The sequence below is a fragment of the Falco rusticolus genome, chromosome 6 (assembly GCF_015220075.1).
Source record: "Falco rusticolus isolate bFalRus1 chromosome 6, bFalRus1.pri, whole genome shotgun sequence".
In the NCBI taxonomy this organism is placed as follows: domain Eukaryota; kingdom Metazoa; phylum Chordata; class Aves; order Falconiformes; family Falconidae; genus Falco; species Falco rusticolus.
The window spans coordinates 43,747,685-43,774,855 of NC_051192.1; the positions used below are offsets into that span (position 1 = coordinate 43,747,685).

The window sequence follows — 27,171 nt, forward strand, 5'->3', positions numbered from 1 at the left end:
TTGGGAGTGATAGGAAAATGTGACATGTTCTTTGGTTCATGAGCACCACCTAAAACCTTTTAGTTGCTTAAATAAGTAAGTATTGTAGCTTGAGTTCTGTAGAAATATTTCAAAAAAGCCTGCTAAGCTTTGCACTTCAACTGTGTGTCACTGTGAAGGCTGTTTGGTGTGCTGCCATGCTATCAACCATTTCTACTCTGTCCTGAATTGGGGCTACGGCTCTCTGACAAGTTAAATTAATCCAAGTCAGGTGCTGCCTCCACCCCCTCCTGCCCTCTGATTAGTGATCTTTTGTGCTTGCACTCACCTGACCCTGTGGTGAGCTACTTCAGAGAACTAAACCAGCTGAGAACATGCTACTATTCCCAAGAAGGGAATAGATGATTTTTTTTTTTAAATGGTTTAGTTCCCCAAACCAGCCCTCCCAGTAAACTGCAAGTGAAGGAATGGAAAAATTGCAGGAGTAGGTGGTTATGTGTGAGGTGGTCAAGACAGTGTCAGCTTGGACAGAAGCATTACTATACCTGGTGAAGGGGCATAGTTTTATGTGTATTAGAGCAAACAGGTCAGGACACTGGCTTGCTTCTGGAGCAGAGGTGGTTTGGTTTATGATGATCCTTTGTTCTAGGGAAGTTTGTCCCTCAGGGTTCATCCATAGCTGGAGAATTCAGTCACCTGTACTGAAGAGCTGTGTGCTCCCTGTTGTGCTGCATAGGTGTAGTGCATAGCCAGGACTTTTCCTGGAGCACAAACTGCTAATTTAGATATTTCAGGTATACTCTGTGGAGTCTCTGGGTAAATTGTAGGAAAGCTTTGTGCAGTGACTGAAGAACTTGGCTGTAATGTGCTCTTGATAGGCTGTTGGAGAGACCAGATGCAGTTATAAGTTGGAGGCCCTGCATCTCCAGAGGCAACACCTGTGTTGCTGAAGTCCACCTCAAAACTGAGAACTACTTGACAGAATTACTTAAAAAGTAGCTGAACTGGAAAAGTCACACCAGACTGATCTGCTGTATAAATAAGGTGAAAGAGGTGTGATAAGGAGTATGTAAATGTTTTGGGGCCAAAGCCAAAATCTGACCTGGTGTATGAACATGTGCCCTCTCAAATGCTGGGGCTGTCTCTAATTGCAGACACCCACAGATGGTGGGCACAATTTCTGCATCTGAGTGACAGAAAGACCGACCTGGAGACACTTAAATATATGAAGACTCTCTCAAGTTCTGACCAGAGTGATTAGGTGGTTATACCACTGTACAGAAAAAGATCTGTTACATTTTCTGTACCTTTATGGAAGGAGGGGGATCAGCATCTTCTAATTCCCCTGTTGAAATGTTCCCTTCTTGGCACGTAGCTACTTTCAAATTCTTGTGGTCCCAGAACTTACCCTGCATCCAGACCTGTTGTGAAAAAGCATTCCTCCAAAAATAGACTAATATGCAATGCCCTTTAAGGAGAAAACTAGTTGCAAGAAATAAATCTGAATGATGCTGTTGTGCATTGGTTTTTTTGTTTGATTTTTTTTTTTTTAATTAAAAGGTGATAAGTTCACACATGACAGTGTGAAAGTACTTTAATGTTGTTTAGTGATCCAAATCTTTCAGTCTGATCCTGGAAAATTTAAGGATATCCTTTGCTGTTGCAACAGTGGCATTTTTTTAATTGGCTATGTCCTCCTAACCCCTACTCCTGGCTACACTTTAAGGTTACTTCCTTGCCAAGAGCCTTTGGAGGGAGACAGGAGGCACTTGTGTAATTTACACCTACTGGGATCCTATCCATAGGAGGTGGTAGATACTGTAAAGGTAGCTGAATAGCTGAAACCTCCCCTTACACTGATGGGCTTCTCTGGGGCAAAGGTTCTGTTTCATCTTTTCTAAATGACTTAATCCAAGGTATTCCAGCATTTTTTATGGATGCTTGACTATGGAGAGAACGGATGGAGCCACAAGCCAGCAGTGTAGCCTGGCAGCAGAGTCAACAGCATCCTGGGCTTCATTAATAGGAACATGGCCAGCAGAGGGAGGGAAGTGATTATAGATAGCCTTTTACTTGTCACTCATTAGTCTACATCTGCTCCCAAGGAAAGATGTGGACAAACCAGAGCAGGGTTGATGGAGGGCTACCAGGTTGGGCAGGGCTGGAGTACTGACCCATGAGGAGGAGTTGAGGGACTTCAATCTGGGGAAGAGTCTACTTCAGGGAGGCCTAACAGCAGATCCCCAGCACTTATTGTGGGGGCAAACACAATCGGCAGAATGATGGAGCTGGGATGTTCATGGTGGTGTGTGGTAGGAGGATGAGACGCTTTGGGCAGAAGTTGAAATGAGGAGGTTCAGGCTGGGTATAAGGAAACACTTTCCAACCTTGAGAACAGTCAGACAGTGGATCATATTGTCCAGAAAGTTTGTGCAGTCTCCATCCTTAGAGGTTTTCAAGACCTGATTTGGATACTGAGTGAGCTGGTATGAGCTCACAGCTGAGCCTGCTGTGGGCAGGAGGTTGGACTGAGACCTTCTGAGCTTCCCTCCAGCCTGGGTGATGCTGTGATCCTGAGTTTGAGGCACTGGGAACCCCAGGCAACTTGTAATTGGATGGAATTAAGATTTGCTTTAGTTGATGTATTGTTTTGAGGGGAAAAGGAGAAAGCAGATAGTGGAGCTGACTAAACTATGGAACTTGGAGGTTGGCAGCAAGAATCTGCAGCAAAAAAAAAAAAATAGAGAAAAGGAGGTTTTTTATTCTTTTTGGGTAGTTTTTTTTTATGTGGGGTGTGTAAGGTGTGTGTGTTTATATCTAAGAAAAGTAGGAATTTGCACTTTAAAAGAACTAAATATTGCCTGGGACTTAACTTTGAGAAGATGCCCACAGAGGTTTTGCAAAGTGGAGTAACTCAAAAGTAAAGATACTTAGCAACATGTTGTTGCTTAATTCATACATTTGCACACTGACAGCAAGAAGAAAATCTTTATTGCGAAGTTGTCTTCAGAACAGATACAATATAACATTTCTGACTTGTTTGGAATGAGATTATCAATGTCTTGCTTAAAACAATTGGGTTTTAACCTTACAGAGTGTGGTTTGGTTGTATTTGAATTTATAAAGTTGAAGTTACAGGCAGGACTTACATATTTTCTTAGGGTTCAAAAACTTTTATAAAGATGCTGTTGAATGAAAAATACGATGTCTAAAAATGTTTTTAATTATGACGTATAGTGTTAATGCAGTCCTCAAACTTGCAAATAATACAGCAAACTGCTGTATCAAGGAGCACCATTACTGAAAACTTGTGATATAAATATTTATTCAAGCTTTTGACTGTGAAATTACATTTGCTTCCTGTTGATACTTTTTCTCTTGCCAGATTAAACTTATCCTTAGTTGTGAATGAAATGTTACTTCAGTGTTTATGTACCAGAGTATAGAAAACATTTTAAGAAAAAACAGCATTTACTTTCCTTTAACAAAAAGAAAAACAACACAAGACTTTCACTCCAACTACATTTTTAAAGGTAAATGACATCTGATAGGACATTGGAACTTCACTCTGGTTGAAAAGTGTCCTCAGATCTCATTCCTGTCAGAAACTGAGGGGGTTTGGCACCCAGAAAAGTATTCTTTAGTGGCTGTAGTGTTGAACAAATCTCAAGAATGCATTTTTGCCAAAATCAGATAAAAAATGGGCAAGTCCTCAGGCCTTTCATCCCATATGGATTCGTAACTTGTGGCATAATAAATGGGAAGACTCAACAGGGATATCTATCAAGCTTAATAATATTCCTTGCAGAACTATGGCCTTGAAACAGACAATATGAAGAACCTGGTTCTCAAGCTGCGAGCATCATCCAACAATCTGCAAAATTATATCAGCAGCCGTAGGAAAAGTTCAAATTATGATGGAAATACCTCTCGCAAACCCCCTAATGAATTCCTTACTTCTGTGGTAGAGCTTATTGGTGCTGCTAAAGCCTTGCTGGCATGGTTGGACAGGTAAGAATCTAAGTATTTCTATTTTAGTTTACTGCTATAATGAATTGCTTTTCCTTGTAGGGCATTTTTTAGACACTTGGGTTTAAAGATAATCTTGATCTCTCACTTTTTTTGGTGTTGCCTGAAGGCCTCTGGTGGACAAACATAATCTAGGGTACCTACTCTTGTGCTTCCACTCTTGCTGAAACTAGTGAAACTGTTTACATACCAGTTTGGATACAATGTTTAAAAGCAGGAGTCTTCCTGTCTGGGTCAGTTTCTCACACATGTGACTTCTTCCTCTTCCCTTCTCACTTTCTAAATCATTGTCATTGGCAGGCCTCTTTCCAAATGAATTTTTAATATTCTGCTGAAATTGTGGCCTTAGCTGTACAATTTGAAAACTGAGTAGTGGGAGAGACTGTGCCTCTGCCTGTTTCTTGGTTTGTGTTTTGTTGTGTGTTTTTTTTTTTTTTTTAATACTACTTCTATTGATTATTGTTTTTGCTTGGCAAGAGCCATAGCTGTTTTGTGACAGCTGCAGCAGAAACAAACAGGCAACAGAGCCGGTCAGGTGCTGGCAGGGATGCTGTCCGTGATAACAGATGAACATAAATTCTCAAGCCCCTTGCCAGCTTTTCTGAGAAGGAAGGTTAGGAGGAGAGCTGCACAGGGACTGGCAGCAAGGAGCGCTTTTATCCTTCAGTATCCCTGTTCTCCAGCAAGGAGTGTCCAGGCGGTGATGTTAACAGTTTACACCTCTCAGCTGGTCCTTTTATCTCACCTTGTTGCTGTCAACTTGCCCTAAATATCTTTTGGAACTCACTGTTGGCAAGGTGGCTGGTTTGTCCATTTCCAGACCGGCTGGAGTTACTCCTCAACCCTTCTTCTAGCTCTTGCAGCTGTCTGGAGGGTCTGAGGTAAGAGTCTAGGCTCTAAAAGCTACCCAAGGGTGTGATTTTAATAACAGTGTGATCTGACCTGAGCATGCAGCTGAGAGAACTATAGTTTGGAAAATCGATCATTTCTTCTGGTTTTGCTCTCTGAACTTGCTTACTGCAGGGCTAGACATTCACCAATTTTGATGCAAGGATGGAGCAAGACTGAGCAGCCAGGAGTGTATATATATTATAAAACTGTATCCTTATGCTTGTGTAGATGTCAGTTACAGCTGTTACTCTTACATGCTATTCCTCACTGATAAGGGAGGATGGGTGAAGACTGGTGCCTTTGATCTAGAGGAATTTTCTTTTGTTGCAGGACACCATTTACAGGTATTGCTGACTTTTCATCAATGAAGAACAGAATCATTCAGCTCTGCTTGGATCTCACTACTACTGTTCAGAAGGTCAGATGGTTTCTTTTCCTCTTTGCTTTCCAAAAAGGAAGGAAGGGGGGTGTTTGGAGAAGCAACATGCTTGCTATGTGCAGAGTGCTAATTAGAAGGTAGATCTGGAAATGAGAGCTTACTTGAAACTTTGAAGGTCATTTTCAGTTGTCTGTTTTTCTGACTTGTTCCCTCCACCACTTTATTTCCAATTTTGCTATTGCTGGCTGTGTCTTAAGTAACTGGTTTAAAGGCTACTCATTTTCTTGAGCTTTAATGGAAAGAGGGTTATATTTAAATAGTTAGTTGGCATTTGAAGATTTGTTTTCAACATTTGAAACAGTTGTCAGTGCTAACTCTAACAAAAATATGACTCCGTTGCTGGTTATGTCTGTGCTTGCAGAATCTGTAGGTCTTGTCCCATACACAATGTTTTGGCCATCAGATGGGAAATGCTGCATGTAATGGAAGGAGCTGCCACCTTGGCGATACAAATCCCACAAGCTAGACAGCTTCTGCCAGGAGTGAGAGACCACAGTGTGTTGCTTCAAAACTTTCTATTTATCAACTGTATGATAAGCATTCTCATTGGTAACAGCTAAAAGGACATGTAGAAACTGTGGTAGCCTTGGCAAATGATATAATTTCACTCTCTGGATGATACTGCCTGTATTAAAAACTGTTCTGACAGCACGCCACTGCTTTGGCTGTGAGGCAGTGCGTGCACACTTCAGTTGCTGCTGAACTTGCTCCTAGCTGTTGGTCTGTGGCTGTATATTGTGCGAACTCTAAAGGACCATGTCCTGTGATACGAGTGATGCTCTCCCTGTTTTGAGGGCATGATGTCAAAGGACAGAAGCATCCTGTGAGTTGTCAAGCTATGATGACACCCAATTATATTGTTGGATCATTGCGAAAGGATGGTGTCTGGATATTGTAAGTTGAAAGGCACACAGCTTTGGCTTGCTGCTGAATGCCCTTGTTTGGGCGCTGTGTGTGCAATTGCAGAAGGTCAGTGATTTACAGCTACAGATTTGCAGATTGTGAAGTAGAACAGTAAGCACTTCTAGCAGCAGATGGTGTTCACCCAAGAGTGCTACAGGAACTGAGATATGAGATTGCTGAACTGTATTAATAAAACTACTAAAAATGGTGTCTAAACTGTCAGTTAAATCTGCCTTTGATGGCAGAGGAATGGAAATTGGTGAATACAACCCTAGCGTTTCAAGTGTCAGAGTACTCTGCCAGTTTGATATGGGCTATAAGAAGTATGGGACTGGTACATATATGAGAAAAAGCATTGATGGGGAAGAAACAACATTATTTTGTGCTGGGACACAGCAGATACATTAAAATGGCCTGAAGGAGTCTACTAATGGGGAAAAGAGAGATACAACTGAAAAATATTTAGGTGAGTTTTTAGACATCAAAAGTATTTTTTATTAGGGAATAAAGTGTAGGAATAAATGGTTGGTTCTCATAGTGAAGAGACCAGTGTGGCTCTTGTGGAACCAGTGCTGCTCTGCATAATCATAAATGATGGGTGAAGGTGGGTGAATAATAAAGCAAGGTGGGACTGCAATAAGTTTCCTGTTGACTTTAATGAGAGCTACATGGGTACAAGGAACAGAGTTTACTCCACTGTTTTTTCAAGTTATATGGCAAACTTTATGGTTAAAATAATAATCAGAGTAAGTAGAAATGAAGAGGAGCATAAGGCATTCATAATGTTGAGCAACTGGGCTGTGTGATGGTAGATGACATTCACTATTGATTCATGCAGATGTATTTAGCAGAGAAATTATGCTGATGCATTGTGATGATGTCTAAACTTTGTAGTAGTGTCTTGAAGCTTTTGACAGACTCTAGAAAGTGTGACCCTCAGTCCTTGGAGGTCATTACAACAGTGAACAGGGTGTTAAGACTTATGTTCTCTATGTTTTCATATCTGAGCTGTTTAATATATATCCCTGGTGTGTCTGTATCTGGAGGACTGGACTGCATGTTTTTTTTTTGATTTCTGTATCTAAAAGCACAGAACAGAGGTAGGAGGGAACAGAAGAAGTGCTGAGGATAATCAGAAGTGTGGAACAGCTTCAATTCACAGCTCCTGAATGCATTTCTTGGGCATTGTGTGGTACCTATGCAGGTCGAGGTGGTGTGGTGGGTTGACCCTGGCTGGACACCAGGTGCTCACCAAAGCTGCTCTGTCACTCCTCAGCTGGACAGGGGAGAGAAAATATAATGAAAGGCTCATGGGTCATGTTAAGAACAGGGAGAGATCACTCAGCAGTTATGGTCACAAGCAAGGCAGACTAGACTTGGGGAAAATTAATTTATTACCAACTAAATTAGAGTAGGATAATGAGAAATAAATCCAAAACATAAAAATACATTCCCCCGCCTCCTTCTTCCCAGGTTTAACATCACTCCTGATTTTCTCTGTCCTCCCCTACGCGCAGCGCCGGGGTATGGGGAATGGGATTTGCAGTCAGTTCATCACACATTCTCTGCTGCTGCTTAATCCTCTGCGGGAGGGCTCCTCAGACTCTTCTGCTCCAGCGTGGGGTCTGTCCCATGGGAGACAGTCTTTCTCGAACTTCCCCAATGTGAGTCCTTCCCACGGGCTGCAGTTCTTCATGAATTGCTCCAGCCTGGGTCCTTCCCATGGGATGCAGTCCTTCAGGAACAGACTGCTCCAGTGTGGGCCCCCTATGGGGTCACAAGCCCTGCCAGAAAACCTGCTTCAGTCTAGGTAGGCTCTTCTCTCTATGGGTCCACAGGGTCACAGCCTCCTTTGGGCATCCACCTACTCCGGTGTGGGGTCCTCCATGGGCTGCAGGTGGATAACTGCTCCACCATGGGCTGCAGGAGAACCTGCTCTAGTGCCTGGAGCACCTCCTCACCCTCCTTTCCTGACCTGGGTGTCTGCAGAGTAGTTGCTCTCAAATATTCTCGCTCCTGTCTTCCACTGCAATTTGTTGTGCAGGATTTTTTTCCCCCTTCTTAAATGTGTTGTCCCAGAGGTGCTACCACAGTCTCGCTGTTGGGCTCGGCCTTGGCTGGCAGCGGGTCCATCTTGGAGCCACCTGGCATTGGCTCCATTGGACATGGGGAAGCTTCTCACAGGAGCCACCTCTGTAGCTCCCCACTACTAACACCTTGCCATGCAAACACAATACAGATGTCAAGGGCAAATATATTGAAATTTAAGCTTGTGTAAATGCTTGGCATTTGAGTTTTTTCTTCTTATAGATACCGTAAATCTTGTTTTGCTATTTACTTGCTGTGTTAAGTTTTTAGTCTGAGAATCTAATGCTATTCTCTAATTTAGCTGTCCTTGCAGAAAACAAGGACAACTTCTGTAGCTTGTTACATGAACTTGTTTCAGATCAAAGACTTTTGTACCTGGGCTGTGTAAATAAAGCTTTGTGTACAGTCCTCTGGCCCTCAGGAATGTCATCAACAGCATATTTTAAAAAAAGTCACTCTTCATTCTGCTTCTAACAATATGTTTTAGATCCATTTTGATGCCTGAGTTGGGGTTTATTGGTGTAAGGCAAGCTTGTGTGCCTGGCCTTCTGAGAGGCTAGTTTTATTGTGCAGGGTTCTGCTTTTCTGGAAAAGTCTGCTGCTGTAATTGAATCCCATGTTCTCTTAGTTTTCAAGGTTTATTATTGCTTTCTGCCAGGGCCAGAGAATAGTTGTTTAACAGTACATTTGAGCCCTACTGGGTGAAACTAATCTGATTAATCCCTGCAGCATGAATAACTCTATTTCAGTTCGGGGTTAAAGTGGCAGTTTTGCAGAGTTTTAGAGATGATGTGTTTAGATGTTTATTGGTTAATGTAGGGCTTTTGTTCTTGTTTTGTTTTTAGGACTGCACTGTGGCTGACATGGAAGATAAAGTTCAGACTGTAGTAAGTACATGTTTCTGTTGAAACCCAGCTGCCTGCATTCACATTTATTTTACTGGCTTCTATGCTGACTGTATGAATAACAGCTTTCCAATCCCACACATACAAGCATGTCATGCAAGTAAACCTTATGGGCTATTTTGTGAATTTTCTTTACTGTAGGGAAATCAATGAAATTTAGATCGGTAGTGTGTGTAATAACATGGAATCGAGTATACCTTGATGCTTCATTGTACAACTATTTTTTTCAAGAGAATTTAGACCTTAGATTTTCAAGGGAGAGGTGTTACTGTAGAATGATTGTAGGCTAAATAAGCCAATTATGCCTGTGATATGCATTTAGTGCTTTAATAGGCAGACACTATGCCTTAGCAAGCTTCTTCATGTAAAAACTGCTCTGCCACCGAACTGAAGTTCTGTTTCTGTGTTTGAGATGGAGTTTTCAGGCTTGGTTGAAGCAGCCTTGTGACCAAGTGAGGAGCGTAATGGAATGCTTTTTATATTTTGTAATGGTTAATCATCGCTTCCTGCTTTTGACATGAACCAGGCTGTGCTCTTTGATAAGGCTTTCCGCTAGCTCATAGATGCGTAGGAATTTAGTAGCACAATAACTAAAAATAATTTTGTCCATAAATAATGAGACCACGTAAAAGGGATTTTTTGCATCTTTCTTTTTCCATTTGTGTACACCCACTCTGGAAGTCGGTATTGTTGTTTGGTGTTCCCTTGTTTGAGCAGTTCCTCACATTCACACTTAAGCATTGTTTTGATTTATTTTATTGCTGCTCTATAAATCTGATGTAAAACAAACCAAAAAACTTTGGAACTATTGTTTGGACTATTGTAATCCAAACCAATGTCTTCCTATGAGACTGCTCCCCCATCCTGCAATTACATATGTCTACTTTGACTCAGGGATTCAAACCCCTTGTGAAAGGTGGCTGACCTTGCTGGTTCCCGAACTGTGTGTAACTAACTACTGTGCTGTGTACTAATCCTCTCTCCCCTCTGTTAAACTTTTGTAACCTACTTTGAGTTCCAGCATTGCTTCAGTTAATGTCAAGACCCAAAATGCACTGTGGGGCATTAATGAAATTTGTGAGCGTAGGGAGAGCACGGATTTTTTGGACTGAATTCTGTGTGTCTGTTCTGCCAGCGCTGCTGCCCGCGCCCCCCCCCCCCCCCCCTTAATTAGCCATCCTGCTAGTTAAAAGTTCTTCTAGACAGAGCCATTCTGCCTTTGACTTTACTGACACACAGGCAAGGTCAGAATTTGCCTGTAGTTATAGCATTGGCTTAGGATCAGTTTTGTTTTGGTCAAAATGAAATATGAACTTTGCCTGCAGAAGCATTCCAGAAGAGGTCACTTTAGAGGCACAGTGGAGAGAAGCAATGCTGAAATGCTGAAGTGTTAGATGTCCTACCTTATACTGTAAAACTTTGTGTGGATAAGTCAGCGGCCAGCACCTCGCTTTCTGACACATGACCAATTTTATTCTCATAGCAGAAATGAAGAATAAAATGAAAAACTGTCAGTTGTTCCCACAAGAAATCATAAAAATATTTGTGATTTAATGGGTTATACTTTGGTTAAAACAAACAAAACCCAAACCCAATTTTTTTCTGGATTTTGTGTGTTTATTTTTTTTAATAGAGGATGTGTTGGCATCTGTTAGTGATGGTAAGGTAGCACTAATTGAAATGAGTTGTTTGTATTAGGTTACAGTAAGAAGATAAACATGCTATGGAATAATCTGTACAAATTAATCTTCTATTTCAGTGATTTTTAGCTATGATTTATTAGTAGACCAAGCCTTAGAACTCATTTCCTTTCTCCTTTTGAAAACTGAAAGAGGAAGAAGCCAGGACAGAAATTTTGTAGCTGTTTTTTGTATGTTCTCATTGTAGGCCAAGACTTTAAATGGCATTTGTGATAAAGCCATCCGATCAACTACAGATCCATTGATGAGCCAATGTGCGTGTCTGGAGGAGGTTCATTTAACTAACATTAAACCTGGGGAAGGCCTGGTAAGAACCAATTCTGGCATGTCCCAATGTCCCCAGAGTTTAATAGGTAGTTTTGTGTGTATAGCAAGATATTTCAAAACCAGTAATATCCTATGGGGAACAGAAAGAGGCAAGGGGAGGAACTCTGAAGGCTAATTGTCAGATGGTGTGCTGGAGTGGCTACCAGAGATGGGCATGTATTTTAATAGGTTTGATCCCAAGTAGTAATTTTTGATGGTGAGTTGTTGGAGATTTGTCTTAACTAGGATATTGGGGAATTTACAGAAGCTTGTGAAATCAGTTGTCTTATTTTTGCAGGTTATCTTAACCAGCTGTTCTTTCTAGGTGGGGTTGGGGGTGGAAGAAGGTGGTGAGAAATTGTTTTGAAAGACTATTTTATGTGTGTTTCTAGCAAGACTGAGAAGAACATGCGGATTTTTGAGGCTTGCTGTTATTAGAAATGAGAAACCTTTTTAAATGTTTAGTGGTCATGTAACATCACTGAATCTAGTTAGTTCAGTGGATGCTGCTTAGCTGAGTGCTGGTTATGAGAAACTAAGTTTTTGAAATCTTGGTGGATTTTCTGGCTGGGGAGCAGACATGTTAGAATGAGTTGGAGGGAATTTAAATTCTTAAGTGTATTCCTTCCCTGGCCCTGGAGGCAGAAGTGATGAACACTTTTAGAGGAAGCTTTAGTCTTACTGTGCTATATAGTTTTACCTAGCCCACTGGATTTGGCCGAATCAGTCATGCATTCTTGAAATTATGGGGAATTCTATGTTAATGCACAAGCTATAATGAAGCAGAATCATCTTAGCTCGGACTAGAGTAAGAAACAAGGAGGTGGGTGCATACAATTAGATACTGATAGGCAAAGAGGGAAGGGAATTAGCTGGAGAGGAAGGGGGAAACGATCTTGTGTTTTTCCTTATATTTCTAAGCAAGTGTGGTAACTTCAGGCAGGTAAGTTGCCTATGACTCCTGAATAACACCCAGTTCTGTACAGCTCAGTGAGTGCTTCTAACAGACGTAGGTAGGAAACAGATGTATTTGTTCATAAATCATGAAACAACGTACTGATGACCACTTGTGGGGAAATCGATGCAATTATTAGTTAATCTATTGGTGATTTTAATTTGGTGTTCATATGGTTGATACCTGGTTCAGTTGAGTTTGTCCTTGTGTTCACACTCAGCAATAACGTTTAGAGCCACAAATACTTAGTTCTGTCATAGCTTTTATTGCTTATGGCAGTCTGTATATTGACTTGCCAAGAGAAATTGTGAAAAAACAGGTAGGCAGTATTTGTAGCCCACCTGTGTAAGTGTGCTTTTTATGGAGACAGCTGGTGGTCGTCCAGTAAAACCTGTAGTTCTCTAGTGCAGGCTGGGCAGAAAGGCCAGAAAGTTTTGTTCAAGGCCAAAGACCAACAAGGCAGCAAAACCAGCAGTGTTTGGCATTACCAATGAGACAATGTTTCTAAATTGCATTCCATATATTAGGTGTTCTAAGTTGTTATAAATATTATAATTAATTACAGTAAAAGTGATCTGTGAAGAGGTTTAGAATATTGTAATATTAGACCACACACTTTTCTAGGGAAAAATATGTGAATTGTTGGGTGTTTTTAATAATGTTTTGAGTCTGTTGCCAACAGTTGTTTCATCAGATAAGTTATGTGGGTTTTTGCCTTTAAACTTGTTTTGCATTTTCTACTTACATTTAGGGAATGTACATCAAATCGACTTATGATGGATTACATGTAATAACTGGAACTACAGAAAATGTAAGTGAGGTAAATGTAGATTAACTCAGGGTATCTGACAGTAGCTTTGAGTTAGACTTCTTTTTACTACATTTTCCTGTTTTACATATGACTTCAATGATATTACTGCTTTAAATACTGTGTGATGCATCATTTGTTTATCTACAATTTGTAAATATTTTGTGTCTGCATGTTTCAGTGTTAGTCTAATTAAACCAGTTTCTGCAAGTACATGAGTGAGTTCAAATGTTTGGCATGAAAATAATTGCTTTAATAAGTTACTGTATCTGCTTTTCTGAGTGCTTATGGTATCTTGCTTAACAAAGTCTTGAATGTATTTGCTCTTCCCTGGCAAAGGCAGTTTCCCCTAATGGGAATGTTTAGGTGGTAGTGTGCGAAATTCAGTAATGAGTAATGAAATCTATGAGGTGTCCAGTGACAAAAATACCTTACAGAGTAAAAAGACTGTGGAAAAAGACTGAGTGGTTTGTTGGAAGTAAATGGTCAGCATAATAGGCAACTCGGTTTTTTGCTGCAGATGGTTTCTTATTTCATTCTTACACTGTGAGTTCTCTGCAGCTGAGCCTTTACTAAAGGCTTCTGGACAGTCAACGCAGTGGACCTCTGGCCAGCAGATGAGGCTGGTGGGTGATGCTGGGATGTTGTCAGATATGCCACTCTACAGGAGTGGTGGCCGAAAGAGGGGGGGACGGGGAAGAGAGATGAGTGGAAGATCTTTGCTTTTGCAGAGGTGCATTTTCTTTCTTTTTCCTCTTTTGTGAATAGGAAAGAACCAATGGTTCTAGTATACCTTTGCCAAGTTCAGGGACCAGGGGAGGAGTAGGTGAAAATCTGTGCTTGCAGTTTCGAGTGAAAACTGAAAGCTTTTATAGCTTTTATGCTATTACCCTGGCATAACTCTGTATAAGATCTGAAACAGAGACCAAGTCCACTTTGACAGCAATTTCAACATTAGCTAAGTGCAAAAGAGTGTAATGCTGGCTGCCAACAAGCTGCCTGTGCATATAGATCTCATTTTGAAGGCGAGAAGTGGGGCTGTATTGCTTCTATAGCTTTCAGTGTTGACCTAAATGCAGTCCTTTTTTATTAACACTGGTTATTTCTTTGGGGAGGCTCTTTCCTTTAGAGCAACAACACTTGACAAGTGATTTGAGATCTGTAAACAGCTGATGTCTTTTGGGTGGTGTAGGATCATTTAGGTGACCCAGGCGGGGGTCTTAGTTCAATTTTTTTGCTAGGTTTCAAATGCTATTTAAATAGCTATCCCCAGAAGCCAGTGTGTTGAGGTGCAATTCCACTGCAATCCAAAATTAACAGTACTCTGCATTGGAAGGATAGGGAAGTCTGTGCATTTCATAGCAGTCAGCCAAGAGGATTCCCAGTTGTGCCATCTTGCTTGTGAATTCGTGTGTCACTTTGGCCTAGATCTAAACTTTGTTTTTTCCTCAGTTCTCAGAATGCAATCATGGTGTTGCACTAGCTGGCACTTGCTGTAGGAGTCCTCTGTGCAAGGGTCCCCCCACCCTCCCTCAGACAGGCTGTTGATCGCCCAAAGGACAGCTTTGAAATGAGCTTTGTTTTTCACAAACTTGACTTTGGCCCAGCATTTTTTTTATGATATTGGTTGACTCATATATTGAGCCTTCCAGGGAGGCATTTCCTCTCAGAGGAAGCGAGAAGACAAAGAAAATGGGGTTACTCATGATATCTGGAGCCTCCCACAAACTCCCCCATGTTGTCTTCCCTTGTTGCACTGTTTATTCATTGTTTCTTCTAATAAAACAACTTACTTGAGCTCTGAAGGTGTGATGACGAGGAGAAGTACTTAGTCCTGGAGTCACTAGGAAGAGCTGGCCTGCTGCCAAGTGGTTACTCACGGCGTGGGGGGAATGGGAGGGGAAGTTGTACTGTGCCTGGGGTGCAATATAGCAAGGTAGTATGCCTGTGCACTTTGGGTGTTGTCAAGGCTGGTCAGAGTTGGTGTGTTACAGCAGCAAGACTGTTTTTTTTATAACTGCAGTGACAGCTTGTGCATGGTACCACCTGTAGATAAATCTAAATAAATATTGACATGTTTAGCTATTCCTTGCTAATGGTTCCTTAGAGCTTAGGGGTTTTTTTTTTAAAGGAAAATTGTATTTTAAGGTGTATTATCATTATTATATAGGTATTTGAAAAATACTTGTCTACACACACTTGATGTGTGCAAGCATATGTTTATATTTGTTGACCTGGATGATGCAGGCAGGTGATTTCACATTGAAGTTAGTAGCTCTTATTTACATTAGGAATCAAAAAGGGAAAGTGCAACGGACCTGTGTTGTGGGTTAGAGGTTTTTTTTTTTTTTTTTGGTCCTGTGTTCTGTACATTGAGAATCTTAGTGTGTTTTTAAAAAAATCGGTATACAATTTATTTGAAAGCTAAGTTTAAGATGGGTGTTAAGAGAAGACTTCTGTCCTAACATAAGTCCTTTCCCACTGCTGTCTGAAACTTCAGTACAAACTGGAGGAAAAAGGGCAGTGTAGACTGTCCCAGGACTGAAGCACAATTTGGCCTATGACAGATTCAGGTTATGCCTTCTCCCTTTCCCTGTAGTCCCCCAATATAAAAAAATAAATTGTAAGTTGAAGTCATTTGCATTTTTCAAGTCATCAACAGATGTAATGTGTGATCTAGCTGTGTGAAAACTTTCAGTGATGCTTTTCATTATAGGTACAACCTTTGATTTAGCTTGGTGGGGGTGGTTATGGGAAGGAAGAAAACCTGCTGAACTGTGTGCCTCATGTTTTCCTCTTTGTAGTCCCCTGCTGATCGATCTCAGAAGATTCATGCTGGTGATGAAGTGATCCAGGTTAATCGGCAAACTGTGGTTAGTAACAAACAGCCATACCAACTTCCCTTATGCTTGCTCTGCAATGCATGCTCCCAGAGGTTTTAAATGGATGAGGTCAGGAGGTGGTTCTGGTGTTTCCCTGTTAAAATTATTGCGGCTTTTTAACATTCTATTTTCAAGACAAATTTTATTCTTTGCAATATTTTAACAAAATAAATATGCAGTATTTCACGTTCAAATGTTGTATGCATCATTAAAATACCTCTTGTTTTATTTAAGGCCTGTTTTTAAAATGCACTGTTACAATCTACTGAAATGCAAATAAAAACAGCTTTAAAAAAACTTAGGTATTTGTCAAATCATTTGCATCTGGGAACTCAGATAATTTTATTACATTTTTGCTTAGTATAGGTAAGCAATGCCTTTCAGTGTGAGAAACAAACATGACAAAAGTAGTCCACTGTCAATCCCTGTTACTCAATTTGAGCACATCCATGCATCCTTCTGGGACTGGAGCTGAGGTATAAAGCATTGCTTGATATCTTGGTGTTTAATTTACAGCTAAAATCTACATAAGTAGAGATGTTTCTTTGAAACAAAACAAAGAACCACCTTCCAAAAAAAGAACTTCCCAATTTTTTTCTTAGTTTTGGCTATTTTGGATATCCTTTTCTCTGTTTAGGTTCAGGTTAAAACAGATTGGCTTAGGAGGTTGTTTTTTCTTGTTTGCTCGCTTTCAGAAAAGCAATGCTAAATAAAAGATGTCTTTATTCTCTTTCAGGTTGGATGGCAACTAAAAAATCTGGTGGCAAAGTTGCGAGAGAATCCTGCTGGAGTTAGGCTGCTGCTCAAGAAACGTCCTACTGGCTCCTTCCATTTCACTCCCGCTCCGCTAAAGAACCTGCGCTGGAAACCACCCTTGGTGCAGGTGAGAGGCTGCTGGCTCAACTCTAACGCCAGGATGGGAATGCCTTGGTCGCAACCTGAAAAAGAGAAATACCAGAAATGCTCCCAGGTACTCATGTTTAAATATAGGTCATGGAAGGTTAGGTGATATGGCTGTCCACTTCTGATTCCTAGATAAATGGGAGAATGTTCTTGTCTTGTCTTTTTCTTTTCTTTTTTTTTTTTTTTTTTAAATAAAAACCCAGATAATGCCCCTCTTGATACACGAAGGGATTCAATGCAAACACAAATGTGATGGGCTTTTTAATCAGTCTGTGGGCTACTGGGAGAGCTTATCTGAGACAAAACTGCTGAAACCACTGATCTGTAGGGAATTCATCAGCATGGAGTAATAAATGCTTCCCCTATTTAGCAGAGTAATGTGTTTGCTGAAATAACTTGGATTATTCCATGTATTTGTCCTCTTTTTAGTCTGGTGAAGGGTGGGAAAGAGTGTTTTTAAGAAGTTGTTTAAACTACTTCTTTAAATAAGATTTGGTTGTTGGGCAATTCACAGATTGGGTAATGAGCAGACAGAAGGTGATGTTGATAACTCTTAAATAACTGTGTTGAGGAACAGATTGTTGTATTAAGAAGCTTAGAGCTCTTAATACTTAACTGGAAGAAATAACCTAATTGAATCTGAACTGATTACCTGAAATAAAGACAACCAGGGAGAGTTTCTGTTCCTGCCTCTGTTCTGACACAGGTCTCCCTACAGCTGTGGGGATAACTTATCAACCCATGAAATGACAGTAGGTATCACAAGTCTTGATGCAGGCAAATTTTTCTCAAGCGGTGTAGAAGACACGTGCACTTGACTCCTTTTTTTATCCTTCCTTTCACCAGTGTGTATGTCTTGTTTTTGTGGCATTATGCCTATCATTTAATGAGAGCCAAAGGAAAAAAACCACCACCTTGTGAGTTTTCCAGGGTTACCCAAAGCAAGGACTGTTACAGGTGTGAGGAGCTGAGGTGGGCTGGGATATAAACTGTGCCAAGCGGTGTTTCCTTGGGCAATGAGTGATTGGAGAAGCCTGCTGACAGTTACGGGCTCCAGTGTGCTGACTAGTACAATGCAGGCGCTTGTGCACGGGCGCTATTAGCTGAGCGGTCAGAGTGAAAGCCTGGCAGGCCCTTTACAAAAAGGGGAGAGTGCAGTCCTCTTTCCTGACAAAGGTGAAAAGATCCTTCAAGCCTTTTCTCTCCTGGAGGCAGACAGGAACCTGGCAAAATGCTGGGGACATAGAATTGAGCCACAAAGGGCAAAATGGCAAACATGCTCAGATGAGCAATACCAAATGTATTTTTTCTTTGCTTCCCTTAAGCTACTTATATCCCTTGGCACAATCTGTGGTGAACTTTACTGTATTCCTGCCTGTGCCCCAGGCATCGGGACTGTATGAATAAGGGTAGCATGAGCTGGCTTTGTAAGTGTTGCAGATCATATCTGCATTTAACAAATAGCATTCTTTTAATGCATCTAAAAATAGAAGAAGGGGTTTTGTGTCTGCTTTTTCTGTCTATAGAATTTGCAGGAAAAATAGAACTGGGAAGAGCAAAATATTCTTGAGCAATGCGTTACCCGTGGTTGGATTTCTGTAGGAGGGACTGCAAAGCTAGCCAAAAGTGGGGGTGGAGGAAAATGTAAATGCCAAGAGTTTTTAATGTGTTTATTAAGCATAGAAATAGTAGTTCACCAGGTGATGAAATTGTACTATTGATTATTGAATTATCTTTTTGTGACTGATAAATCGATGCTCAGATGTTTGATAGCTGTATAACGTTTCAGACCAGTCCTCTGCCAACTTCAACCCAGTCACCAGAAAGCACCATGGATACCTCACTGAAAAAAGAGAAGCCAGCCATTTTGGATCTGTACATACCACCTCCACCAGCTGTTCCATATTCTCCTCGGTATGCAAGTAAACATGCACTACTGAACATAAAACCTCCTTTATTACACTTGTTTCTGAGCTGGGTTGCTGTTAGAGTTCTGAGCAGATTAGCTTGAGGAAATTGCAGATCTCAGACTTTCTTATGATTCCTTGAGTGCATAGGATTGCTTAAGCTTACACTTAAATGTATAAACCACCTGGATCATAATAGATGTTGTTATTAGAAGATTGTGTGCCACACAGATCAGAGTTGTTCCCAAGACATGAAGGGATGGCATCTCTGGTTTTGTTGTGGGGCTATGTTTTTGTTTTTGTTTACATCTGACTGCACATAGTGAGAAGTCATTTTTGACTGTAACTTTTTCCATTTTTTTTTGTTTTTGCAAATTAAGTAACTGTTGTGTGAGTTAAGATCGAAAGAACTTACTTAAATTGTTAAACCTGCAAGTTGTATAAAACAGGACTGTTCCCACTGAAGGGAAGGAGGGAGTCAATTCATTCAACTTTTATTATTTTTTTAATTCTGCAGTGTAACCTATAAAAATGCAGACCTGCATACAGAAAAAGTGGGATAGGGAGTGGGTGCGTGTATGGTATGGCTAGATTTGTTTCTTCTCAAGGCCGTGTTGATTCCTGTCAGAACCTGCCAGCTGACCTGGGCACAGGGTGATGGACAAAAGAGTTTTCAGGGAAGGCGTGCTTCCTGGCCTGCCTTGACACTTTAGGTTACATGTAGGTAGCTCATCACAAAAACACTGACCTTTTGCTGCGGGACTTGTACGGGAGGAGAGCTTGCTTCTTGTCATGTAATAGCTGATACAGAGACAGAGGCTGTATTTCTGCACTCTTTGGGGGAAGTACTGGAGCCAGAGGTCTCTCAAAGGTAGGTCTCTGTACTGAAGCTGGACCCACCTTGATCTGCTCTCTCCCGATTTTCATGTTTACGTGTGCTCAGTTCTTCTAAAAAAAAAAAAAAATCAAATTGCTTGGCATAAAACCAAGCATATAGATTTAGCAGCTGAGTTTAGAATGCCATGGTCTTTTCTTTAAATTGCTACATTTCAGGCACATTGGTGAATTATGTGCATGTGCTCTGTTTGTTTATCTTTCCTAGACAGTCACAAAATTCTATCTAGATGCTTTTAGGCCTGAATCCCTGTTGACAAGAAAGGAAGTAGCAATGTGAGCTGTAAAACTTGGCCTGAATGATGTGTGGAAATGGGAATGCTTCTTGACGTTGACTTCTGAAGAAAGCAAATGTGGGAAGCAGTGACAGCCAGGAAAAGGAGAAAGGGCAGTTCTTCAGCCTTCTGTTTGGCTATTTAATTTCACCTCTGCATGTTTTGGTCTAGTCTTGAAACTGGTGTATTTGTGTTGTCAATTTTTTTTATTATTTCCACACACAAACACCCATCCCCCCCCATCTTCCTGTTCTCCTCCTTTCCTGGCATGCATCTTCTCTGGTCCACACTGTGGACATAGAGCAGTGGCTGATTTCCCTCTCCATGGCACAGTCTCCACACGGTGGTGTTGTATGTATGTGGAGAGCTTTCCTACAGTTGTGATGTAACACCTCTGCAATTCTCAGTCCCTGAATCTTCATAAATAACTCCCATTCATTGAGCTCTAGCATTGTTCTTGATGAAGAGCTGGAAAAAGTGGTATGCGCTAGCCAGGGGCCGATGTGAAAACGGGAATATGTATATGCTTAGTCAGCTGTGTATTTTTATGCCCGACTTGACTGATGGTTGATTCAAGCAATAAGATTGTAGCATGGTAGCATGGGCAGGGAAGAGGATAAAAAAAACCAAAACAGGCAAATCTTAACTTGGAGGGTAGCTTTTCTTCCAAAAGTACTCATGAGGAGTGGTTCTTAAAAACAGCTGTTCCTGGCTTTTGGAATGAGGGATTGCTCTGGGAAGGGGGTTCCTGCAGCAGTTGGTCAAAATCGTACATACATACACTATGAATTTATTACAGAAACTCTGAAGGGTGTCTCACTTTTGGATGGAGAGGGAAGGTGATGAAGGTGCCCAGGTGGCCAAGGCGGCCAGTGGCATCTTGGCTTGTATCAGAAATAGTGTGGCCAGCGGGACAAGGGAAGTGATCGTCCACCTGTACTGGGCACTGATGAGGCTGCACCTCAAACCCTGTGTTCAGTTTTGGGCCCCTCGCTGCAAGAGGGATGTTGAGGTGCTGGAGCATGTCCAGAGAAGGGCAATGAAGCTGGTGAGGGGTCTAGAGAACAAGTCTTATGAGGAGTAGCTGAGGAAACTGGGGTTGTTCGGCCTGGAGAAGAGGAGGAAACTCAGGGGGGACCTTATTGTTCTCTACAACTACCTGAAAGGAGGTTCTGGGCAGGTGGGTGTCTGTCTCTTCTCCCAGACAACAAACGACAGGATGAGAAGAAATGGCTTCAAGTCATGCCAAGGGAGGTTTAGATTGGATATTAGGAAAAATTTCTGCAAGGAAACAGTGGTGAAGCATTTTAGCAGGTTGCCCAGGGAGGTGGTGGAATCACCATCCCTGGAGGTGTTTGTAAAATGCATAGATGCAGTGCTTCAGGACATGATTTAGTGAATGGACTTGACAATCCTGGGTTGATGGTTGGACTCGATGATCTTAAAGGTCTTTTCCAACCTAAATGATTCTGAGATTCTATGAATACTCAGTGGCAGTTATTGGGCTCTTATAGTGACTGAAAAGTATAGTCCCACAGGTTGTAGGTATTGCCATTATACAAAGATGGATAAATCTATATATATCATTCCTCTGTCACAACTGTGTACTGAAAAGGAGGTGAATTCGGAGCTTTGATACTCTCAAGGCATAAAGGTCTCATTTCTTAAGCTTTTTCAGGGGTAGTACCTCTAAACTTCTCTGTGTGTTAAATTGCTGGCTCATTAAAAATGAATTGGCATGAGGGCATAGCTTTCTTTTTTTCCTTGGTAAATATGTTTATAGTTAAGTCTTCTATCGCCTGGCTTGGGTTTTCTTTTTCAGCTTGTTTGCAGCACAATGCCATTTGTCAGGAGCGTGACTGGTTGCCAGAAGTATCTTTCAAACTTACTCTTTGTCTGTAGCATGAAACTCTTTAAGCTACTAACTGAAGTGAAATGTCCTTTCAGAGATAAAAAGGGGAGTTTTGTATATGGAGGAGGCAACAAACCCAGTCAGCCACTACCTGGGTCCAAGGGTGCAGAGTCTCCCAATTCTTTTCTGGATCAGGAGAGTCAAAGACGAAGGTTTACTATTGCTGATTCGGATCAGTTGCCTGGATATCCCTTGGAAGCAAATATGTTACCAGCCAAGATGAGGGAAAAAACACAGTCCTATGGTGAGTTCATTTCTCTTTCATTATTCCTGTTACAATAGACGCTTTGGTCAGGTTAGAATAATTTGTGTTAGAAAACTGCTTGATAGACAGTCTGTGCAAATTATGAATGCAATTCCACATCTGAAATAATTACACTTAAGTGCTGTTATTTCTTTAATGAATGCCATTCAGCTGAGTTCTGCTGCTATGGTTAGCTATTTCCATGTGTATTTTAGTTACACTTTGTGTCATTATGTCCACTACTACTGTAAATGAGCAAGAGTGTGGCTGTTCAATCTCAGCACATTGCTTTCCTGTATTTTACCAGTGGAAATACCTGAAATATTTTTTTTTTCCTGCAGTTGTAAACCCTTATTGCTGTATCTCTCCCTTTGCTTAATTGTGAAAAGTATCAATTTAATAATTGGTTTCCTAAACTTAATGTAATTCCTTAACCTTCTATGTTGCCTTTAGGAAAACCTCGTCCTTTGTCAATGCCTGCTGATGGGAGCTGGATAGGAGCTGCAGAACCCTTCTCTAGGCCACGAGCACCAGGGAGAAAAGGCAAGGCTTTAGGTCTTGTTTCTGTTTTTCTTCTCTTCCTCTCCAAAATTTCCTTGGGGTGAACTGGATGGAGGTGTTTAAATTGGGAATGGAGGACTGGTGTTTGCATATCGCTGAACTGATCCAAGATGATAATTGTTGGTTTTAGCAGGATTGCCAGATGGTAGTTGTGAGATTTATAAGGCTGTTCAGTGCTGGGGCTCAAACTTTTGTTGTCCCCTCTTTGAATTCTTGTGAGTGTTAAAAGTAGGCTAGAATGACTAGGGCAGATCTGTGCTTACCTCTTTATAGCACAGTTTTACCATTTTGCTCTTACCATATCCCCCTTTCCCTTTCTTCTACACTTAATACTGATCATAAAACTCCTTTTTTGATGTCTTTTGCTCACCGTGGAGGCTGTTGTAGAAGCAAGTTCTCAAAAGTAAAATGTAGGGCCCTTTAAGAGTTGCCGTTTGCCGCAATTGCTGCTAGAAAACAATGTGTTCTGCATGTGCCACAGAATGGGAGAGAGATGGAAGCTCATAATGTTGGGTGTTAGGTTGGGTGGCTTTTTTCCTTCCCCCACTGCCTTTCTCTCCCTCCCCTGCTTTTTTATCTGAAAGGCTATGAGTCCTGTTAGAGTGGGAAATAAGAAAGGATGACTATTTAGTTTATTCTTGAAATAATTTGTGAAAGCTAATGTGTAATTCTAGGCAAAAGAGAAGCTGAATCCCATTATTTTAATGTAAAAATAGAACCTGATAACAAGAAGCATCAACCTGGAGGGAGAGCAGAAACAAGCTAAGTAACCAGTCTAACAGAATGATCACCAGGTGGCAGGGCTGGTTTTAGTTTGGTTTTTTTTTTTGTTTGGTTTGGTTTTGCTTTTGGTTTTGTGTTGGCTTTTTTTAACACTTGTACTTAAGTGCTGCAGGCTTGTATGCAAGCTGTATTGGGTCAGAACAAAGGCCCGTCTAGGCCGGTAGGATGTTTCCAGCAGCAGCTGCCATGGTCAGGTGTCTAGGGAAGAGAAAACTGGAGAAAGTATCACAAATCAATCAGCAAAACTAGGGAAGTGTTTATATCTTTATCTGCAAAATTAATTTCTGTTGTCCAGAGTAGTATTTTTAACTTTAGTCATGAGTTACGTTCAGATAAACGTGGATTCAAGTATGGTCTATCAGCATCTTGAATGATATGTTACAAGGTTTGGTAGGTCTTGCTCTTGATAAATTGATTTGCATGTAGGTAGTCTGTACTAGCAGTTTTGGTGTGTGTAAATCTGGAATTTAACAGTTCAATGGTATCCTCTCTGTGAATTTATTTTGTTGTTTGTGTCGCTTTAAAAAAATTGAAGGTGGAAAAAACCGTAAATCTATTGACAGCTGCTTATGTCCAGGCGTGTTATGAAAAGTAACCAAAATCTAGGTAATTTGAAACGTAACCAGAATTCTTTTTTATAAAACCAGAAAAGTTGGTGGAGGATTCTGAAGTAAGCAATAATTGGTTTTCCTCCTCCTGTTCATACAGGTGAAGATGTCCTCTGCAGGTACTTCAGTAATGAAAGGATACCCCCAATCATTGAAGAAAGCTCTTCCGCACAACACCCCCTCACAAGGCCTGTGTCTGACAAACAGTTAGTGAGAGGAATGGATTATATTCGAGGTAGCAGGTGTTTTATGAATACAGACCTCCACAACAGCGCAACAATTCCTTTTCAAGAGGAAGGTGCTAAAAAATCCTCTGTTACATCGTCCACAAAATCTTCCTCCGCAGAGCCCTCGCTGCTGGTCAGTTGGATCACAAGACTGAAATTGTTGACTCACTGAGTAATTGTTCACAGGACTGATACCAAGTGCCTTTGCTCATCGGTCAGACTTCTGTACTTTTCAGCTTAACTGACGCATAGCGACTAATGCTGTTTTCTTTTCCTGGAAAAAATCTTACATTTTTGCCTTTTTGTTTATGATTTTTTTTTTGATGGATCAGAGGGTTTCACAGTGCAAAGTGGAAAAGATAAAGATCAAGTATTCCTCCTGGCCAAAAGCTCAAGGCATGTATTCCCTGGAAATGCATAACATTTCAGTGATGCAGAGGCCATACATGACCTGAAACACACATAATGACTCAGAGCAAACCATTGCATTATCACTGAAGTCCAGTAGCACTTCAGTTGTCTGAATGCTCAGAGGCTGGTGTGACTGGCTTGGGTGTCAGAGTATGTAGAGCTCGGCAAAAATTGTGTTACTCTCCTGACCAGGCAAGATAAGCGGGGAAACAGCAGTTTCATGCAACTTAGTGATGCTGTTGCAAGTACTGCATGAGATCAGCCTTGTGAGGAAGAAGTAGTGTCGCCGTTCTTTCTCTGATATCCAGAGATCTTAGGAAGTGTTAGGAAGAGAGTTCTCCTATGCAGAGATCTTAGGAAGTTGGACTAATTTAATTATAAATCAATCCAACCTGATATATAATCCATTTTATTGAAATCACAGTACAAGTAAAGAGTGCTGAACAATTGCAGTGCTTATCCATAAAAGTACATGGATTGCTACAACATGCCAAGGAAATGCATCTGTAGAGGTGGTAAAAGAATGTATATTTTTTTCCTTAATTGTTTAAGAATGATTTGCTGTTAACCAAAGTAAGCTTTTAAAGACAGTCCTGTTGGACTTACAAGAACTTTTACAGTGGTTCAGTTTTTGAATGATGTTGTTTTTATGAAAAATATGTGCTATGATACATTACAATTGTAAGACATCTTGCTATTTTCTATATAGCTCAAATTTTTCCCCCTCCAGAATTCTAAAATAGCATTGGGTATTTTGGGAGGAAAATAAAACTTCTTTAACAAAAGATGATGATATTAAAGAGGTATTGTTTAAAAGTGAATGTACATAAGATTGTTAGAATGCGAACGGTTGTGTTTAAAAGTAATTTAAATGTTAAATATAGTTGTATATATTTTTTACTCTTGCAGATATAGTTTGTACCTTCCTGTCTGCGGAACTGGGCACAGATTAGTCAAATGAAAAGGAAAAGAAAGTCTTTTGTATTCCCTGCTAATTGTAAGACTAACTATTTTTGTAGATTATACATTACCAATAGCCTTTACTCCTTTGGTCTTGCTGAGAGGAATAATTTATATTTAATAACTGGGAAGGAGGGAGTTTAAACACTAATTTGCACTTTGGACTGGGGCAGGAATCATATGTGATAACGTGAAGACATGACTGTTCTGCTGCAGCAAGCTTATGAAGTTCTGCTACAGCCCTGCGGAGATAGGGTGTTATATTCTGTTCTCAATTACATTTGATTGTGACTCACTCATGATTTAGGTGGGGGCTGGTTTGGACCTTTCTTGGTTGAAGCAGATTATAGCATGTCTGTCTTGTGCCACTCTTCTCTGCATCCCGAGGTGGCAGTCAGTACTAGCGATGTGGCCAAACACAGCTGCACTGCAGAGTTGAACCTTAGACCAGTTTGGTCCTGCCTCTGAGAAGAGGGCTGAAACCGCCTTGTTGTAGGCACTGTGGTGTAGTATGGTCCAGCCCCAAACTGACTGTTTTAAATGAAGTCACAGTTACTGAACTAGATTAAAGTCAGAGACATTGTCTAAACAAGACTTCAAAATGGAACTTTTGCTCATATTTCATGTCCTGTTTTCCGTGGTTTAAAAAATGAATGGGGAAGCATCATGCATATTAATGTGGAGAAACTATGGATGGTACTTGGTTCCTTTGGGTTGTACCTGGGCACTGTGTTAAGACACTGAAAAGTTTGCTTCCTTTGGTTCGGTTCTTCTGAAGTTTGATCTGAGGGTAGTGAAATAAGCTTGCCTTAACTTAACATGTAGCTTTAAACCACTGCAGCTATAAGGAAAGAGGAATTTGTAAGCATTTAGGCAGAATGAAACTTGCAAGATCTGCCTTGTTGCCTAAATAAAAGCTAATCACCTCCCCCCTCCTTCCCCCTGCCAAAAACCCACCACCACCACCACCACCACCAAACAAACCACCACCCAACCCAAACAACCACCAACCAACCAATGTTCTCTCCATGTTCATCCTCTCCCTGCTCCAGCATCCGAACTATGCGAAATTAAGGTATTGAATTTGTCTTTTTTCAGTCCATAAGGATTTCTAGTAGCTGATTGTCCAGGGGAAAGAATTGCCTGGCTCTTATGAACAGGGAAACAGAGGTACTTTTCTGGAAATTACCAGGAGTGGTATTGCGGTTTCTCAGAATTACAGAATGGTTGAGCTTAGAAGGGGCTTACGGAGGTTATCTGGTCCAACCCTGCTGCTTAGGCAGGGCCAGTTGCTCAGGAGTTTTTAAATATCTCCAAGGATGGAAACTACACAGCCTCCCTGGGCAGCCCATGCCACTGCTCAGTTATCCTCAAGGTAAAAATCCTGTTTCCTGATGTTCAGAGGGGGAACCTTTTGTGTTTCAGTTTGTGCCCACTGTCTCTGGTCCTGTTACTGGGCACCACTGAAGAAAGCCTGGCCCAGTCGTCTTTGCACCCTCCCTTCAGGTATTAATACACATTGATGAGATGTCCCTGAGCCTTCTTTTCGCCAGGCCAAACAGTCCCAGCTCTCTCAGCCTTTCCTCTCAGGAGAGGTGCCC

General features: G+C 41.1%; 1 protein-coding gene across 5 annotated transcripts in view; it reads left to right on the forward strand.

Moving 5' to 3' along the window:
• Nucleotides 1-26,326, forward strand: part of CNKSR3 (CNKSR family member 3) — a 59,590-nt gene extending 33,264 nt beyond the window's left edge. For 2 of the 5 annotated variants that reach the window (XM_037391138.1, XM_037391140.1), the window contains 11 exons: nucleotides 3,788-3,990; nucleotides 5,230-5,317; nucleotides 9,175-9,216; nucleotides 11,122-11,241; nucleotides 12,947-13,006; nucleotides 15,808-15,876; nucleotides 16,622-16,855; nucleotides 18,578-18,702; nucleotides 21,812-22,020; nucleotides 22,474-22,575; nucleotides 24,073-26,326. In XM_037391138.1, coding sequence (XP_037247035.1) covers nucleotides 3,788-3,990; nucleotides 5,230-5,317; nucleotides 9,175-9,216; nucleotides 11,122-11,241; nucleotides 12,947-13,006; nucleotides 15,808-15,876; nucleotides 16,622-16,855; nucleotides 18,578-18,702; nucleotides 21,812-22,020; nucleotides 22,474-22,575; nucleotides 24,073-24,371 — 1,551 coding nt within the window. In that variant the 3' untranslated portion in view covers nucleotides 24,372-26,326. The remainder of the gene's footprint in view (nucleotides 1-3,787; nucleotides 3,991-5,229; nucleotides 5,318-9,174; nucleotides 9,217-11,121; nucleotides 11,242-12,946; nucleotides 13,007-15,807; nucleotides 15,877-16,621; nucleotides 16,856-18,577; nucleotides 18,703-21,811; nucleotides 22,021-22,473; nucleotides 22,576-24,072) is intronic. The other 3 variants (XM_037391139.1, XM_037391141.1, XM_037391142.1) reach the window with 3 other exon arrangements.
• The last annotated feature ends 845 nt before the right edge of the window (nucleotides 26,327-27,171 follow it).